The 19,259-nt window shown below is 42.3% G+C and overlaps 1 protein-coding gene across 1 annotated transcript in view; it reads left to right on the plus strand.

Moving 5' to 3' along the window:
• The window catches only part of CAP2 (cyclase associated actin cytoskeleton regulatory protein 2), a 163,954-nt gene that overhangs the window by 42,249 nt on the left and 102,446 nt on the right, over window positions 1–19,259 (plus strand). Inside the window, exon 3 of the mRNA XM_040353764.1 lies at window positions 9,469–9,569. Coding sequence (XP_040209698.1) covers window positions 9,469–9,569 — 101 coding nt within the window. The remainder of the gene's footprint in view (window positions 1–9,468; window positions 9,570–19,259) is intronic.

Raw genomic sequence — 19,259 nt, forward strand, 5'->3', positions numbered from 1 at the left:
GAAAAACGGTCGTGTGTACACGGCATAAGACTAGATTTTCAGGGGAGAAATTTGAAATTGAAGATTTGCAAAGATAAACTTTTTATTAATATCATATAAAGGGTAATGATGTGCAATAACCCATATCTCATCTTTCTAGCTGTCCAGCCAGTGAAAGAAGATGTATGATTTGTTTCTAATGGTTTCGATGTGGCTATGATTTGTACAATGTTTTGTTGATTTCACTGGCAGTTCTAGTTGATTTTAATCAAAGTATTCTCCAATAAAGCTGCTTTCTACATACAATAACAATTTAATCAACTGATCCTGTATCCTTGGACCTGACTAAAGTGTAAGGTTAAGTGCAGAGGAAGGGTAGATTCATACTTTAAGAATATGTTACCCCTACATTCCATATTCCTGATATGTGCCCGTTGTACCATGTACTTGTGTTAAAAAGTATCCTATTTTCTTTTTATTATTTCCTTTGTGTGAAATACATAGTGATCCTGACAGTCCCTCTGCTTTCCTATTTCAAACTGACCACACTTTAGGTATTTAGAATATGTATGTGTACAGTGTATATATACAGTGTATATATATATAATGTTTTACCTTTCATTTCATTTTCTGCACTGGTAGTGCAAAGTGGAGTTGCCTTTCGTAAATAACCCCCTATCTTCCTTATGTTAATTTTTTTAAATTTGACCTATCATTTAGGTTCTAAGAATACATGTTTTTGTACAAATTTAGGTGTTACTGGAATTTTATAATTGGGTTACTGAAGTAGCTACACTACATAAAGTATAGTAACAATAATCAATTATTGTATTTATACTGACGCTGTCCTGCAAGGTTAAAGTCTTATGTACCAAGACTATAGCTGAGAATAGCAGTGGGAGACTGCTTCCAGAAACATTTAAAACATTTAACGAGCAAGTGTTAGCACTATCTGCTAATTGGGAGATATAGTTAATACTTTCACCGCTAGATAACACAAATATCTTGGACGATAATTATCCCTTTTACGTTGACCATGCGCCTTGGTAAATGGTTCTTCACCAGGATCCTTCTCACCACTTGTCAATAATTCGGTTACACTTAGAAGGGGCTATTTCCATCTTCTTAAGTAGGTGTCTAAATTAAGTCATTTAGGAATGTCCATTAGACAAGAGTCATTTGAATGCATAAGATCTTCATTATTACATTCTTAGCTGATCAGCATAATATTTATTACATTTATTTTTCAATTCTTTATTTTAACTTTTTAACTGTACATACAGGTGATACAGTCACAAGATCAGTATTTTGTGTTTATTTATCCATTTTTATGCGGTACCATAGTATATGGTATCAATGTTTGAACCAATTTTAAACATCCCCACTTCATAAGGTAAAGTTGATCCAAACAGGTTTTAAGTCTCTTGCTCAATGCTGATGGAAGAGGTTCATCAGTTTCTTTTCAAGTCTTCATCAACATTTACTTTTAATGCATGGTTTGTGGTTTGGAGCATATATTTAGTCCATCCATTTAAGATTGCAATGATGCTGTTGGAAAGAGGCAAATAAGGTTACTACTAGGGATGAGCTTTATGTTCAGGTCGAACATGAGTTCGCCGAACAGTGATCAATTTGGGGTGTTCATGGCAAATTTGAAAAGCCGCGGAACAACCTTTAAAAGTCTATGGGAGAAATCTAAAGTGCTAATTTTAAAGGTTAATATGCAAGTTATTGTCATAAAAAGTGTTTGGGGACCTGGGTCAATTTTTTTTAATAATGCTTAAAGTGAAACAATAAAAGTGAAATATTCCTTTACATTTCAGACCTGGGGGTGTCTATAGTATAGGAACAAAAAAGCCGCGCCACAAAATTTAAAACACTCCTGATAGGAAACTCTGAGAGTATGGTATATAGAAAAAGTCCATACATAAGTAACATGAATCACCTAAGTAGAAGTCCGTGAGGGAATAAAACATATCTCTTAGGTGATAAGCATAAATCCATGTAGGTTAAATCACTGCAGATAATATCCTACAATCCACATCACCAAGTGACATGTAAAACAATATAGGTGAACCCTCCACCAGAATAATAGGCCGCTTATCAGAGGGCAAGCAAATCGAGCAATTGGCTATGGCCCAGCCACGGCCTTTAACTCCTCAGGGACCCCGGATGGAACTGGTTAACCACAGGTACTCGATGGCAGCAAACTTCAATTAGATAGCTTCATCAGCAGGATCCACTTCAGATAAACGGCTAATAGCCTTCTTAGGCACCACTAGGAAATGTACTGGAGCTTGCGGAGAGATATCATGGAAGGCGATACATTGCTCATCCTCATAGAAGACTTTGGCTGGATTCTCTTTGCGGATGAACTTCCCGAAGATCGTGTCTCCCCCGGGCTGCGCGCTCTGTGCTTTGAAGCAAAGCACAGAGCGCACAGCCCGGGGGAGACACGATCTTCGGGAAGATCATCCGCAAAGAGATTTAGATTTAGATTTGAGGGGGACATGCAAGGAAAATAAAAAATTATTTTTTAGCTTGCACATGATTGGATGATAAAATCCGCAGAGCTTTCCCTCATTTCAGATCTCCCCTCAGATTTACAGCGACTGCACTTCCAAATGCACTTTTAGTGCAATTTTTAAGTGCCCTTGCAATGCACTTGTAGTGCAAAGTGGATTTTCCTTTCATAAATAACCCCTAAATTGTTACTAGACCTACTGATTACTAAAAATACAGACCTGATCACGGTTGTCGTAATAAGGGGCAATTTAGGAAACAGCGACCACAGGTCAATTAGCTTCAGCATAAATCACACAAATAGGAAACACAAGGGTAATACAAAGACACTGAATTTCAAAAGAGCTAACTTCTCTAAACTGCGCTCCTTGCTGGAAGATATTAAATGGGATAAAATCCTAGGAATCATGAACATGGAGGAAAAATGAAAGTGCTTTAAGAGCATATTAAATAAAGGTATAGGCCAGTGCATTTCAATGGGAAATAAATGTAAAAGAGCTAACACAAGTCCTACGTGGCTTAACTCCAACATAAAAATGCATATAGAAGCAAAGGGGGAGGCCTTCAAAAAATACAAGGCTGAGGGGTCATCGTCATAATTCCATCTTTACAAAGAATGCAATAAGAAATGTAAGGGTGCAATCAGGGCGGCTAATTCAGAACATGAAAGGCACATAGTGGAGGAGATAAAAAAAACTCCAAGTATTTCTTTACGTATATAAATGGTAAGAAAGGGAGGTCAGAACATATTGGTCCCATAAAGGATGATGAAGGGAATCTGGTTACAAAAGAAGGAGAGATGGCGAAGGTTTTGAATTTATTCTTCTCCTCAGTCTTCACAAGGGAAACGGGCGGATTCAGTAACAAAGACTGCAATCCTCATAAGACGTCACGGGAAGCACCCTCATGGCTAACAAAGGATAGGATTCGAAAAATAATTGAAAAACTTAACATTAAAAAGTCACCGGGACCAGATGGCTTGCACACGAGGGTCCTTAAGGAACTCAGTCAAGTGATTGCCAGACCACTGTTCCTAATGTTTATGGACAGTCTACTGACTGTTGATCGAAGAAAAGGCAATGTATCACCAATATTTAAAAAAAGGGCCAAGATACATCCCTGGGAACTACAGGCCAGTTAGCCTAACATCAAAAGTTTGCAAACTCTTGGAGGGAATGATAAGGGACTATAAACAAGATTATAGTAATAAAAATTGTATTATTAGCAGTAATCAGCATGAATTCATAAAAAATTGTTCTTGCCAGTCCAATCTATGAATCTTCTATAAGTAGATGAGCTGCCATCTAGATAAAGGAAGGCCTGTAGATGTGGTGTATCTGGATTTTGCAAAGGCATTCGATACAGTTCCCTATAAATGTTTACTGTACAAACTAAGGTCTGTCAGCATGGACCAAAGGGCGAGTACATGGGGGGGGAGGGTGGGGAGGGTGGTGATAATTGGCGAGTACTCTAAATGGTCTAATGTGGAATGCAGGGTCCCCCAGGGTTCTGTTCTGTTCCTATTTAATTTATTTGTAAACGATCTGGAGGATGGGATAAACAACTCAATCTCAGTATTTGCAGAAGATACTAAGCTAAGCAGGGCAATAACTTCTATGCAGGATATGGAAGACTTGCAAGAAGATCTAAACAAATGAACAGGGTGGGCAACTACATGGCAAATCAGGTTTAATAATGAATAATGTAAAATAATGCTTTTTGGTGCCACAAATATGAATGCAATCTACTCGCTAGGGGGAGAACCTCTGGAGGAATCTAGGATGAAAAAGGACCTGGGGGAATTAGTAGATGACAGACTCAGCAATGGCATGCAATGCCAAGCTGCTGCAAGCAAAGCCAACAGAATATTGGCATGCATTAAAAAGGGGGGATTAACTCCAGAGACAAAACGATAATTCTCCCACTTTACAAGGCTCTGGTCTGGCCGTACCTGGGTTTTGTCCTCTAGTTCTGAGCACCAGTCCTTAGGAGGGAACTGGAGAGGGTCCAGAGAAGGGCAACAAAGCTAATAAAGGGACTGGCGAATCTCAGTTATGGGGAAAGACTGCAAACATTAAACTTATTCTCTCTGGAGAAGAGACACTTGAGAGGGGATATGATTTCAATGTACAAATACCGTACTGGTGACCCCACAATAGGGATAAAACGTTTTAAATTAGACGTGACATGGTTTAACCTAAAACTGCGTAGAGGGTTCTTTAATGTAAGAGCGGTAAGGATGTGGAATTATCTTCCACATACAGTGGTGTCAGCGGGGAGCATCGCTAATTTAAAAAAAATATTAGATGGGCACCTAAACAACCACAACATTCATGGGTATACAATGTACTATAATTATAAAAGCACACACACAGGTTGGACTTGATGGACTTGTGTCATTTTTCAACCTCACCAACTATGTAACTATGTAAAGCCTAGTATACACTGTGGGCTAGATTCAGGTAGAGGGACGTAGATTTATGCGTGCGTAGCGTATCCTATTTACGCTACGCCTCCGCAACTTAGACGGGCAAGTGCAGTATTCACAAAGCACTTGCTCTGTAAGTTGCGGCGGCGTAGCGTAAATCTGCCAGCGTAAGCGCGCCAAATTCAAATTGTCAGGAGGTGGGCGTGTTTTATGTAAATAAAACATGACCCCACGTAAATGACGTTTCTCACGAACGGCGCATGCGCCGGCCGTGAAGTATCCAAGTGCGCATGCTCCTAATCACGTCGCAAATAGTCAATGCTTTCGACGTGAACGTAATTTACGCAAAGCCCTATTCGCGAACGACTTACGACGTAAAAAAAATATAATTTGACGCAGGAATGACGTCCATACTTAACATTGGCTATGCCTCATATAGCAGGAGTAACGTTAAGCCGGAAAAAGCCTTACGCAAACAACGTAAACAAATCCGACGGGCGCACGTACGTTTCTGAATCGGCGTATCCAGCTCATTAGCATATTCTACGCTGAAATCGACAGCAGCGCCACCTAGCGGCCAGCGTAAAATGCACCCTAAGATACGACGGCGTAAGAGACTTACGCCAGTCGGATCTTAGCCTAATTTCGGCGTATCTTGCTTTCTGAATACAGAAAGAAGATACGCCGGCGCAGATTTGAATTTACGCGGCGTATCTATAGATACGCCGGCGTAAATTCTTTCTGAATCTAGCCCTGTGTGTTTTTTTTTTTCATTGAATCCAACAGGCTGAATAAAAAAAAACTGAAGAGCTTGGAAGGAGATCCTGTACTAACAATCCAATGTTAGTACATCGACCTCCCCCACTGAACTATTGTATTTTGACAGGGGGGCACCCCCCCACCAGTACACACCAGTCAGTGTCGGGAGCGGTCACAACATTGTGTATGAGGCCATCTGATGGCCACTGCTGGGTTTTGACAGGTGACTAAGGAGCATCAAAAATGCACCTCGACTGCTTGGTTTTGTCGCACCGACAATGTCCATGTGAAAGGGACCAAAGTTTGACTTGAACATGGATTTTAGTTCTTGCAATCATGGAGACATCAGCATCAAATGTGGGCACTACCTAAGGTCGTCTGCATGCAAATGCGGTTGGCCTAGAAAAGCCTAATCTTTCAGACTGGCATCCACCCATCAAGGCATTTTGATGTTTGCATAACTCCTCTTATTAGCCAGTCCTCTGCTTGCATCAGGGTTGAGGACTATTGAGAAGAGTGTAAAGGCAGGGTGATGAGCCTCTCCCACTATCTATGACCTGTCTGCATTGCATAGTCAAGCACAGAGACTTAGTGATGAGGTCACTTTGTATAAAATAAGGTACCGTATATACTTGAGTATAAGCCGAGTTTTTCAGCACATTTTTTTGGGCTGAAAATGCCCCCCTCGGCTTATACTCGAGTCACCTTTTTGCGCCTGATCTCCCGGACTTTGGGGGCACGGTACCGGCCGGCTGTAGGTCCCCTGGACCCCAAACTTTGCACACTTATAGCCCCACTCTTCCTCTACAAGTTTGTTGTCCGTGGGGACCTACGGCCAGGGAGCACCGATTTTTCAAAGTTGGGCACCCCTTCCATAGACTCCCCTGGACCCGAAAGGTCCCCTGGACCCGAAACTTGGCACACATGAAGCCCCAGTGGGCACAGTGAGGCATGGGCATAGTGAGGCATGGACACAGACATGCCGCGTACACACAACCGTTTTTCGGGTTGTAAAAAATGGCGTTTTTAATGGTCTAGAAAAAACAACATTTTTTTCAACCGATCGTTAAAACGCCCTTGCCTACACACGACCGTGAAAAAAAAAATGCTCTAGCAAAGCGCGGTGATGTACAAAACGTACAACGGCACTATAAAGGGGAAGTTCCATTCAGATGGCGCCAACCTTGGGGCTGCTTTTGCTGATTTTGTGTTGGTAAAAGACGATTCGCGCTTTTCAGTCTGTTACAGCGTGATGAATGTGCTTGCTCCATTACGAACGCTAGTTTTACCAGAACAAGCGCTCCTGTCTCATAACTTGCTTCTGAGCATGCACATTTTTTTCATGTCCTTAAAGCCCACACACGACCATTTTTTACGACTTTAAAAACGACAACGTTAAAAACGTAGTGAAAAATTAGAGCATGTTTGAAATTTTTAATGCCCATTTTTTACATTGTGAAAAATGCTCTGGAGCCCACACACAATCGTTTTTAATGACATAAAAAAAAACTTAATTTTTTACAACCCGAAAACCGGTTGTGTGTACGCGGCATAAGGCATGCACATGGACATAGTGAGGCACAGTGAGGCATGCATATGGACACCCTAGGCTTATATTCGAGTCAATACGTTTTCCCAGTTTTTTGTGGTAAAATTAGGTACCTCTGCTTATATTCGGGTCGGCTTATACTCGAGTATATACAGTATGTAATGAAAATGGAGAGGTTTTGTTTAAAATGTTCTTTTATTTTGATGAGCCATGCCAAAAGTAAAATTCTATATTGCTCTTGTGTTGGATTTTATCTATTGCTTACTATAAAAGGCAGTCCCTTAATAAAGAATCCAAACTACTGCCAGAAATACAGTCTACAGACAATTTGTGCGATAAATTACAAGACCCTTTGATCTAGATGTGTATTCATGCTGTTAAAATGGAAACACCTTACAGAGACACAATGGTAAGGTAAAATGCATTTTGCAATACATTCCTTATATGATCGTTCACTTGATTTATCAGGAGACAAAAAGGAGGGAGTTATATCATACATCTTAGGACCTATGATACACAACAGGACACTTTCTGCTTTCAAAAAACTTCAGTTAACTTCTAAAAAGAAAATGAGCTTTTCAGTATCTGAGTCCCATGATGATAGTTAGGTAGCTTCAAACTGCTCAATTAGTCCCAAAGTAACCATGCAGGTGTCTCCTGGTCCAGATTAACTGCTCGCTAAGACCATATACTCATTGGGCCAGATTCTCAGAAGAGTTACGACGGTGTATCTCAGGAAACACCGTCGTATCTCTGTTTCTGAGCCCAGGTATCTATGCGAGTGATTCCTAGAATCATTTTCGCATAGATACGGCCAAGATCCGACAGGTGTAAGTCACTTACACCGTCGGATCTTAGATGTAATTCGATGCTGGCCGCTAGGTGGCGTTTCCGTTCAGTTTTCATTTGACTATGCAAATGAGTCTGATACGCCGATTCCCGAACGAATTTGCGTCGCGTAGTCGTCGTTTACGTCGTTTCCGGAAGCGTAAGGTTACCCCTGCTATATGAGGGGTAACCTTACGCCAGTCCGCCGTATGCCATGTTAAGTATGGTGTCGGGTCAGCGTCGTCTTTTTCCGTCGGTTACGTCGTTTTACTAAGTCGTCCGCGAATACAACTTTACGTCAATGACGCTCACGTCGGCGTCATTGACGTTTTCCGTCGTGAGCTGGAGCATGCGCACTGGGCTATTTTTCCGCCCAGCGCATGCGCAGTTCGATCGGCGCGGGGGCGCGCTTAATTTGAATACAAGCCGCCCCCTTTTGAATTACGCGGCCATACGCCGGGCCATTTACACTACGCCGCCGCAAATTACGGAGCAAGTGCTTGGAGAATACGGCACTTGCTCCAGTAAGTTGCGGTGGCGTGGTGTAAATGGCTTACACTACGCCAACGCAGAATCTTAGAGAATCTGGCCCATTGTCACTACTATGTACATTAGTTGTGAGCAGCAGAGGCAAGCTGCTTCCGGAAAGAATTGTTGAACAGAACTGATGCAACATAGGAGAAACAAGGAACAACGAGCAAGAGCATATGACAAGATTGTAATGCATCCAACCTGACCCTCACCAATATCTACAAAACGCTCCTGATCATCCTAATTTTCTGGTTACATTTACTTGCCGTTAAAGCATACCCTTCCCAAAGGTTATTTACTAAGTTCAGGTTAGTCTAATCAGAAAGGTAACATGATAATCGGGAGCAGATTGTTCCTAATGGAGGGGGCCATGTTGGAGACCATAAAGTTTATATAGAGAAATGGCAATTAAAAAGCAACACCAATACATTACATGTTGTGGTACAGTTAGGCTGCCCATAAATGGTGTGAATTTCTTTCCTACAACCATGGGTTGCAGGAAAGAAATGTGCATGATTCCCCTATCAACACAGTGCTGACAGGGGAATCCCTCCTGCTGAGCAATTGTCTGCTCCTTGTGGGTGGGGGGAGTTAGGTGTGGGCGGGGAAAGCCGTGCCTGCTGGGAGAAGACCATGAATATTGCTAGCGGCTATAGCAGCCACTAGCGATAATCATAAGTGAATCCGACAGGCTAGTTGTACCCAAATTGATCGATCGAACTTAGTACATTCAGCCTGCCCACACACTGTTCGAAAATCGTCGCGTTCCTGCAGAACCAGCCAAGATTCGAACTGTCTATGGCCGGCCTTATGACTTAGAAAATACAATTTATTTTCCATGACTCTTAATCAGTTTTTCTGTGCTTTGCAGGTGTTGTTCCATATGTGGAAGCCTTTGATGCCCTGCTGGCTGGGGCCTTGGAGCAGTATCTTACAAACAGCAAGACCATTGGTGGGGATGTAGAGACACATGTAAGTCTTTTCATTTGTTTTTTACACTAGAATGTAGGATAACCAAATCTTTTTCAGGATGAATTTACTTAGTGTAAATGTTATAAATTGTTATAAAATCATAGTTTTCTGTCTGAAGTGTTTTTTAACCTAATTTCTACACATAGAGGGGTTGCTTTACTAAAAATGGAGAGTGTCAAATCTGGTGCAGCTGTGCAAGATAGCCAATTAGCTTCTAACATCATTTTTTTCCATTAAGCTTTGACAATAAAACCTGAAAGCTGATTGGTTTCTATAGAGCTGCACCAGATTTTGCGCTCTCCAGGTTTAGTAAATTAACCCCTGAGTTCTGGAGGCTCCTGCCTCATCTGCTTTCCTTGTACCTAGGTAATATCCATGATTTCTGGCCAACAGTCTGGCACATTAAAGTCATACTAAAAGATTTTTTTTTTTTTAAATAACAAACATGTCATACTTACCTCCACTGTGCAGCTCGTTTTGCACAGAGTGGCCCTGAACACGGACTTCTGGGGTCCCTCTGTGGCTCTCGTGGCTCCTCCAAGCATCAGATAACCCCCTAGGAAAAGCACTCTCCCGGAGGGGGTTACCTTGCGGGCGCACTCCCGAGTCATTTATTTGGCGTCCATAGACGCTGAATGTATGACTGGGCCCCACCCCAGCGCCTGCGTCATTGGATTTGATTGACAGCAGTGGGAGCCAATGGCTGCGTTGCTATCAATCTATCCAATTAAGAGCCGAGACCCCATGGAGAGAGGTAGGGTGCATAGGATGCATTAAGGTGAAAAAATTCAAGGGTTTACAACCCTTTTAAGGTGGTGCATTAGTGTTGGCCAAAAATGACTTTTATTTAAAGCTGAACTTTAGGCAACCAAAACAATATTTAATAGTATCCCTCTCAAATCCCTATGAATATATTAAAACAAATTGTACTCTTTAATATAGATATTCAAGGTTTTCTGGCCCTTAACATCATCACAGGGTTTCTAATTCACTAATTATCAGCAGCAGCCAGTGGGTGGAGTTTGACTGGGCACACATGCTGTGGGTGGAGTCTTAGGAATTACAGAACCAATGATGGGCAGGTTACAGGAAAGCAGAGAACATCCCTGTCGTCACTGCAGCGGCTTGATAGGTGACTGTGTAGAGCTGTGGTTGTAAACCTTTGAAATGAAATATGAACAAAGCATATCCCTCTATTGTGTGTACTTGTCTCAACCTAGAGCACTAAGGGTAATTTATCTCTGCTGCCACATTCCTCTGCTATCAGCATGAGTCACTTCAGACAAGTTTCCCTGACACCTAAAAAGGCGACAGGAGAGAGAGCTCCAGCACACAGCCTGTGATCGACAGCCTCAGCTCTGTTCTTGTTTGGTGTGTGTAGGGGGCGTGTCCCTTCCCTCCAATCAGCTCTCACTGAGCTCTGCAGAGCTCCCCACCACCAGTTTTCTTAAAGCACAGAAAAGCTGTATAAACTCAGCACTTTGAACAGCTGTAGAGAAGAGAAGACTGCAGATAAATAGTTGCAACTTGTGTAGAAGGATTTGTTTAATCTCTGAGGCCAGTGACTGGGTATATGTGAAGCCTCGTACACACGACCGAGTTTCTCGGCAAAAACCAGCAAGAAACTGGAAAACTGTCGAGAAGCTCGACGAGCCAAAAAGAGAGCATGTTCTCTATTTCCTTGACGGGAATGGAGAAAATTGGCTTGTCGAGTTCCTCGACAGCCTAACAAGGAACTCGACGAGCAAAACGATGTGTTTCACCTGTCGAGTTCCTCGGCCGTGTGTACGAGGACACAATTGTCCCAGGAAGGTTTTTGCGTAGAAAAACATCATCCTCTCAGCTTCACTGATAGGAACTTGGGGCCAAATCCACAAAGAAATTGCGGATCTTAGTTTTAGGCAGAAAAGTTACACTGGCGCAATTTTAGTATTTTAGGTAGCGATCCACAGAGCACTTACCTCTAAAATTGCGCCAGTGTAGCTGATCTCCTTGCATCTTAAGCGATCCCTAATTAAAATGGGCGATTCCCATTTAAATTAGGGCGCGCTCCCGCGCCGGACGGACTGCGCATGCGTGTGACGTCATTTTTCCCGACGTGCATCGCGCATACGTAGTTTACGTCGGGCTTTGTGGATAGCGACGGGTTCGTAAAGTTGCGACGGGAAAAAAAAAAGTTACGCGACGGGAAAAAAAATCTAATTTAAAAAAAAAAACGCGGCGATCGAAAAAAAGGTATGGTTTTGCATGGTCTACTAAAGTTAGTCCATATAAAACCAACCTTAGTTTTGCGCAAGCAAATTCGTAACTTACGCAAATCACACAATGCCTAAAGCTTTGTGGATCTCCGTAAGTACTAATTTGCATACGCAAGGAGGGATTTCGACTCGAAATGCCCCCAGCGGCGGATGCGGTACTGCATCCGAAGATTCAACAGCGTAACTAAATTACGGATGTCGGATCTTCTGCCTAACTTGGGAGAAATCCTTTTGAGGATCGCTCCCAAAGTTAGGCACAGAGATACGCAGGCGGAACAGCAGTTCCGCCTGCGTATCTCTTTTGTGGATTTGGCCCTTGCTTTTTTGAAGTAGTCAGTATTTGCACATTTCTCAGAATAAAGTGGAGCAAGAAGAATTATGCAACATTACCCAGATACTTAGGCGGTTAATTCACTAAAGGCCTCGTACACACGACCAGTTTCCTCGGCAGAATTCAGCTTCCGACCGAGTTTCTGGCTGAATTCTGCCGAGAAACCCGGCCGTGTGTACACTTTCGGCCGAGGAAGCCGACGAGGAGCTCGGCGAGGAAATAGAGAACATGTTCTCTATTTCCTCGTTGTTCTATGGGAGCTCTCGTCCCGCCGAGCTCCTCGGCGGCTTCAGTGCTGAACTGGCCGAGGAACTCGATGTGTTTGGCACGCCGAGTTCCTCGGCCATGTGTACGAGGCTTCAGGCAAATAAACTGTGCACTCTGCTAGAGCAGCTGTTTCAGAGCTTAGTAAATGAGTAGAAGCTCTGCTGACTTTCAGCATCCAATTATGTGCAAGCAAAAATGCATTTTTTTTATTTTCCTTGCTCCTGATTGGGTATTCTTTGCAAAGTGAAGCTTAATAAAACAACCCCTAAGACCCCTTTCACACTGCTAGAGGTAAAGCGCTGCTAGTTTAAGCAGCACTTTTTGGCCGCTAGCGGGGGGAGCTTTTAGCCCCGCTAGCGGCCACAGAAAGGGTTAAATGTGCCTGCAAAGCACCGCTGCCAAATCGCTCTGCAGAGCTTTGGCAGCGCTGACCATTGATTTCAATGGCAGGGGCGGTTTAGGAACGGTGTATTCACCGCTCCTTCACTGCCTCAAAGACGCTGCTTGAAGGACTCTTTTTTCAGTCCTGCAAGCGAACCGCTCCAGTGTGAAAGCACTCTGGCTTTTACACTGGGGAGGCTTGAGAGGCGTTTTTTAGGCGCTTTACAGGTGCTATTTTTAGCCCTAAAGCGCCTGAAAAACGCTTCAGTGGGAGAGAGGTCTAAGAGTTCTCCTATTTTTGTTAGTTGAAACAAGAAAGGTTCCCTTTAAATAAGAAACTACCTCAGAATTTACGCACTTGTGTAAGTGAATACGGAAACCTGTGGGTGAACTCTGATAGCTGAGATCCACTGAGGCGTTGTGTGAAAGCGGAGCATGCCGCACCTCTGTATAACTTACAAAAAAGGTGAACATTCGCTTTACCTCATTTACTAAGTTCTTCAGCAACTGCACTTGCAGAGTGCAAAATGCACAGTCTATTTGCCTTTAGTAAATCAACCCCAGCGTATTTTAGTGATCAATGACAAGCACCTGGGAAGTCTGACAACTTCATGGACTGGATAATGAAGCTCGGTTCAAGTACAAACTTATAGGGCTGGATTCAGAAAGATCAGCGGATCTTTCTGCTGGCGTAACGTATTTCTGATATGTTACGCCGCTGTAACTTTCTAAATACAGAACTTGCGCCCTTAGTTACGGTGGCGTAACGTATGTGTGGCGGCGTAAGCCCACCTAATTCAAATGGGGATGTTGGGGGCGTGTTTTATTAAAATTTTACTTGACCCCGCGTTTTTGACTTTTTTTTTGAACGGCGCATGCGCCGTCCGTAAAATATCCCAGTGTGCATTGCTCTCAAGGACGTATTGGATTCGACGTGTACATAAATGATGTACAGCCCTATTCGCGAACGACTTACGCAAACTACGTAAAATTTCAAAACTCGGCGCAGGAACGACGGCCATACTTAACATGAGCTACGCCTCATATAGCAGGGGTAACTATACGCCGAAAAAAGCCTAACGTAAATGACGTAAAAAAATGCGCCGGCAGGACATACGTTTCTGAATCAGCGTAAATACCTAATTTGCATATTCCTCGCGTAACTATACGGAAGCGCCACCTAGCAGCCAGCGTGAATATGCAGCCTAAGATACGACGGTGTAAGACACTTACACCAGTCGGATCTTAGGGATATCTATGCGTAACTGATTCTCTATCTTGTATCTGAATCTGGCCCATAGCATGCAGCTTAAAAGAAGTCAGAAATGTCAACTGCCTCATTTCTATCCTTCTAATGTTCTTTTATTTGTAGAATACCAGATCAACACTATTTTGGGACCATTGTCATTTATACATCAATCAGTGCTATAAAAATGCACTAATTACTGTGTAAATGACACTGGCAGGCAAGGGATTAAACACTAGGGGGTGATGAAGATGTTAAGTGTGTCCTAGGGAGTGATTCTAACTGTGGGGGGGATGGGCTACCGGTGACATGACAGCAATCACTGCTCCCGATCACAGGAAGCAGTAGATCCCTGCAATGTCACTAGGCAGAACAGGGAAATACCTTGTTTACATAGGCATCTCCCCGTTCTGCTGCTCCGTGAGATGATTGCGGGCACCCGGCGGACTTCGAGTCCATGGGACCCGCGGGCACGCTCGCTGAGCACGTGGCACGGGCATGGCCAAACATTTTGCACGCGCAAATTCAGGTACAGTTACGTCGCTTTGCGCAGCCGTGCCATTCTGCCGACGTATATGTACATGTGAGTGTCGGCAAGTGGTTAAAGAATTTTTATTGAAATTTTCATACAAATAACAAAAAAAGGCAGCTGGTTCTGGTATATAACAATCAGGTATAGCAGTAAAACATTTACATACAAATCTCGATCAAAGTAATGGACAATAGTCATACAAATGGACAAATGAAGCATACATAACCAGTATAGTAAAATCCCTGTTTACCCCATTGGATTCTAGCTGTAAACAGGCGCTAACTAATATAATGACAACATTATTATGGACAATTAAAGAAATTCGAAAAAAGATAGAACTGCGAAACCTTGATATTACTCCTGGAATAATACTGAAATATGGTTTAAGAACTGCAGCTCATGTTTTTGAGTGTGGTAGAAGCTCTAGGGTGGCTAGTCCATATTTGCCATAGTTTCTCAGACTTAAACGTGTTATAATTTTTATACGCTAACATCAACTCATATTGAGCTTGCGTATTCAACCGTATAATAACATCAGATAAATTTGGTGGATTTTCATAGTTTTGTTATAGTCAACCTTGCTGCTATTAATAAATTTGCTACTACTGTTCTATACTCGAAAGAGTAAAGATCCAGATGTATTCCTAAAAGGGCCATTGCGAGAGTAAAGGGATGTAAATTACCACTGAGGTTAGCAATAAATGATGAAACTGAGTTCCAGAAACTACTAAGATTTTTGCAATTCCATAAAATACAGTTAAACCTCGAATTAAGAACCGAATGCGGCCAGAGGTGGGGAGGGCGACAGAGAGCACCAAAAACAGCCGAAAAGTCCAGAGGACACTTCGGCTCGTTTCCTGCGCCCCCGTACCTCAGGCCAAATGAGGTACTGCAGGCCAATGTTTTGCTTTTCTCAGCTCCTGCGCCCTCGAACCTCAGGCCAAATGAGGTACTGCAGGCCAATGTTTGGCTTTTCTCGGCTCCTGCGCCCTCGAACCTCAGGCCAAATAAGGTACTGCAGGCCTATTTTCGGCTCTGCTCGGCTTCTGCGCCCCCATACCTCAGGCCAAATGAGGTACTGCAGGCCTATTTAGCTTGAATTCTGCTTGTCTTGCGAGTCAACACTTGCAAACCGAGTCAGAATTAAAAAGAAACGTTGCTCGCAAATCAAAATGCTCTCAAACCATGTTACTCTTAAACCGATGATGAAGGGAACCAGTTTGTTCATTGCATCACCAGCAAGTTGGGGAAAGTACCAGACCAACTTTTTATACATTAGACAAAGTACAAAGCATCTCCCTAAACAGAGAGCAGTACTGTGGTAGATTCTTCCTTTCTATACAAAGCTTGCATTATTTTACAAATAATAATGTTTGGGAGCAGAAACATTCTAAACGCAGCTCTCCCCTGAAGTATTCCGCCCATATTCCAGTATACTACAGATGAAATCACCATCTGCTATACAAAGCCACAGTCTCAAAATCCTCTCCATCTGCTTCTACCCAAATAGCTGTGTCACGTATTACAAATATGTGTGTGCTGTATTGGTGAAACTTCCATGCCAAAATAAATCAAAACACATTTGAATTGTAAATTGGAAAAGAAAATTACCTTTTCAAATTAAATGTGTTTAAAAATATACTGTATTTAAGGGAAATACCACCTCCAGAATATTCGAGGCTAAAGTCAAGCGTCGTACACACGGCCGGTTTTCTCGACGGGAAAACTGCGAGGAGAGCTTATGGCCGGAAATCCCGGCCATGCGTATGCTCCTCGCAGTTTTTTCCGACGGTAAAACTGGCTAAAAACCGCCGGACAAAAAAAAGAGAACCAGCTCTCTTTTTTTCCGGCGGGAAAACCGGCGGACTTTTGCCTGGCGGTTCTTGGCAGTTTTCAATGTTGCAAACACACTCATTGCAGTTTTCCTGTTTGGAAAACCTCTCGTGTGTAGGGGGAAAGACTAACCGAGCAGGTTCTCGGCTTTCCCCGCTGGATTTCCGACGGGAACTTTTCCCATCGGAAATCCCACACGTGTGTACGGGGCATAAGAGTGTATGTAAAATGGCTACCCCTAGAAAATACGTTCACTGGCCTTAAAAGAATCTTATGCCGTGTACACACGACCGTTTTTCATGTCATGGGAAAAAAACTATGTTTTTCTTGACATGATTCTTGTCAAGCCTGCCTGCAATACACACGATTGTGGAAAAAAATGCTCGCGCAAAGCGCGGTGACGTGCAACACGTAACGGCACTATAAAGGGGAAGTTCCATCCGAATGGCGCCACCCTTTGGGCTGATTATGCAAATTTCCCTTCTCATAACTTGCTTCTGAGCTTGCGCGTTTTTTCCCCCGTCGTTAAAGCCTACACATGACCGTTTTTCACAACGAGAAAAATGACGATGTGAAAAACGACGAGAAAAAATAGAGCACGTTCTACACACAATCGTTTTTAATGACCAATTGCATTTTTCTCGTCATGAAAAACTTTCCTGTGTACGCGGCATAATATTGTATGGTTTCCTATCCTTTTTTTTGTTTGTTTGTTTTATAATCTATTTATTAATATTCTTTAAATCTACAAAACTTTTTTAAGTGATGTGACAAAATGATAAGAACCAGGCAAACAAATTTAAAAACAAAACAAAAAAGGAAAAAAAGGGACAAAATATATACTATATCCCACAGAAAAAAAGACTACCCATTGGGCAGTAAAGAGTTCCACTGCTTTTAATTGTCAGGAAAGAATAGATGGCTTTGAATTCTGCACATGTGCTATTCCCTATATCCTGGGTAGGTTTAAGTCAGGATAAAAAGCCATTTCCCTGGGAATTTATGTTTTATTGTGTAAAAATTGTAAATAAGCATAGTAGAGCGGATGGGGACAAACAGGGATTGGGGAATTTATAAAGAGTGTCTATGACTCTTTAGAATTCTGGCAAGCCTCCACATGACAACTGTTGGTGCATGTGACATATTTATGCACCTGGTGATTGATAGCAGGCAGTGGGCAAAAGCCAGGAAGCTATTGTCTTTAGAATCTGCCCTTTGCCTGTAGTCAATCACAAGGAGATAGTGGACCTGATTGGAACCAATGTCTTGGGTTCCCCCATCAGCTTCTGCCTACTGTCCGTATCACTGATTGCTAGGAGGCTGTCAGCTATGAAGCCAATAGCATCTTTAACAACCAGTAGTAACAAGTAGGTATGGGGTAGCAGAGTTGGGTATGCTGCCTACTATACAGAGACACTGTACACCAACTTACATTTGGTCTTAAAGTGGTTGTAAACCCTGGCAGGAAAACAAAAAAAAAAACCTGCACGAGAAAGGCATAATGAGCTAGTATGCATAGCATGTAATACTCACCTAGGATCGAAGCCCCCGCTGAAGTGCCTGAAACAGCACCGGCCAGCGATATGTTGTCTCGGAGTTACTTCTGGGTATCGCAGCTCCAGCGCTGTGAGAAAAAAAAATGTGTAATATTTTTCACCTGTGTGCATTTTTTTTTAAATGTGGGTTTGATAAACTGTTGTAATCTACCACCATTTTTTTCTCTAGGGTCCATTCTTTTAGAAAATTCATCATGCATAGGGGGCTAACTAATCATCCAGCCTAGGCAAGAATAAAGGAAGTGGGTACCTGTCAAAAAAATACCCGCTACCCGTAAAAAAAAAAAAATTCAATAGTGTTAGGGACAAGAGGTACGGAGTTGAAAAAGTTGCACTTTTACTTTTAAGTGAAGATCTGCTTTAACTAATACAATAGAAAATTCATCATGCATAGGGGGCTAACTAATCATCCAGCCTAGGCAAGAATAAAGGAGGTGGGAGTGGGTACCTGTCAAAAAAATACCCTCTCCCCGTAAAAAAAAAGAATTCAAAAGGTACGGAGTTGAAAAAGTTGCACTTTTACTTTTAAGTGAAGATCTGCTTTAACTAATACAATAGAAAATTCATCATGCATAGGGGGCTAACTAATCATCCAGCCTAGGCAAGAATAAAGGAAGTGGGAGTGGGTACCTGTCAAAAAAATACCCGCTCCCCGTAAAAAAAAAGAATTCAAAAGGTACGGAGTTGAAAAAGTTGCACTTTTACTTTTAAGTGAAGATCTGCTTTAAATTTAACTAATACAATAAAAACAAAACAATAAAAAAAAATATTCCTATTTCTCTTCTCTTTTTTTAGGATGATGTTCTTTTTTGACTGCAAGTTCTTTTAAAGAATACCATCTTAATATATGATTGTATTTTAAATGTAATTCAAAAAAAGTAAGTCATCTTATAGGGCCCATGCCAGTATTGGGTTCTCCTTGATTTCCAGCAACCCTGGAACAGATTGAGATTCAAGAGGCAGAAAAAAAACACTGATGCCAGAGTGTATGGAGTATCCGGGGTTTTGAGATAGAGTGAGAGGTACCAGGAAGATATTGACAGCTGACAAGGCTGCTGACCTGATTGGGGCAGCCAGTGGAAGTGATTCCAGTTGTCAGATAAGGCAGATCCTCTCTGCATTGCATGCCATTGCCTACACATTTGTCTGGGTAACTTTCATGGCAAGTTGATGACAGGTGTTAGTGACTCTGCTAAATGCCTGTCTGACTGGCACTGCAGTGGTTTCCATCAATTTCCTTCACAGTTTTGATAATTAACTTGGAAGCTGGGAATCAAATGTCAATG

This window comes from Rana temporaria, chromosome 5 (genome assembly GCF_905171775.1).
Source record: "Rana temporaria chromosome 5, aRanTem1.1, whole genome shotgun sequence".
Lineage (NCBI taxonomy): Eukaryota > Metazoa > Chordata > Amphibia > Anura > Ranidae > Rana > Rana temporaria.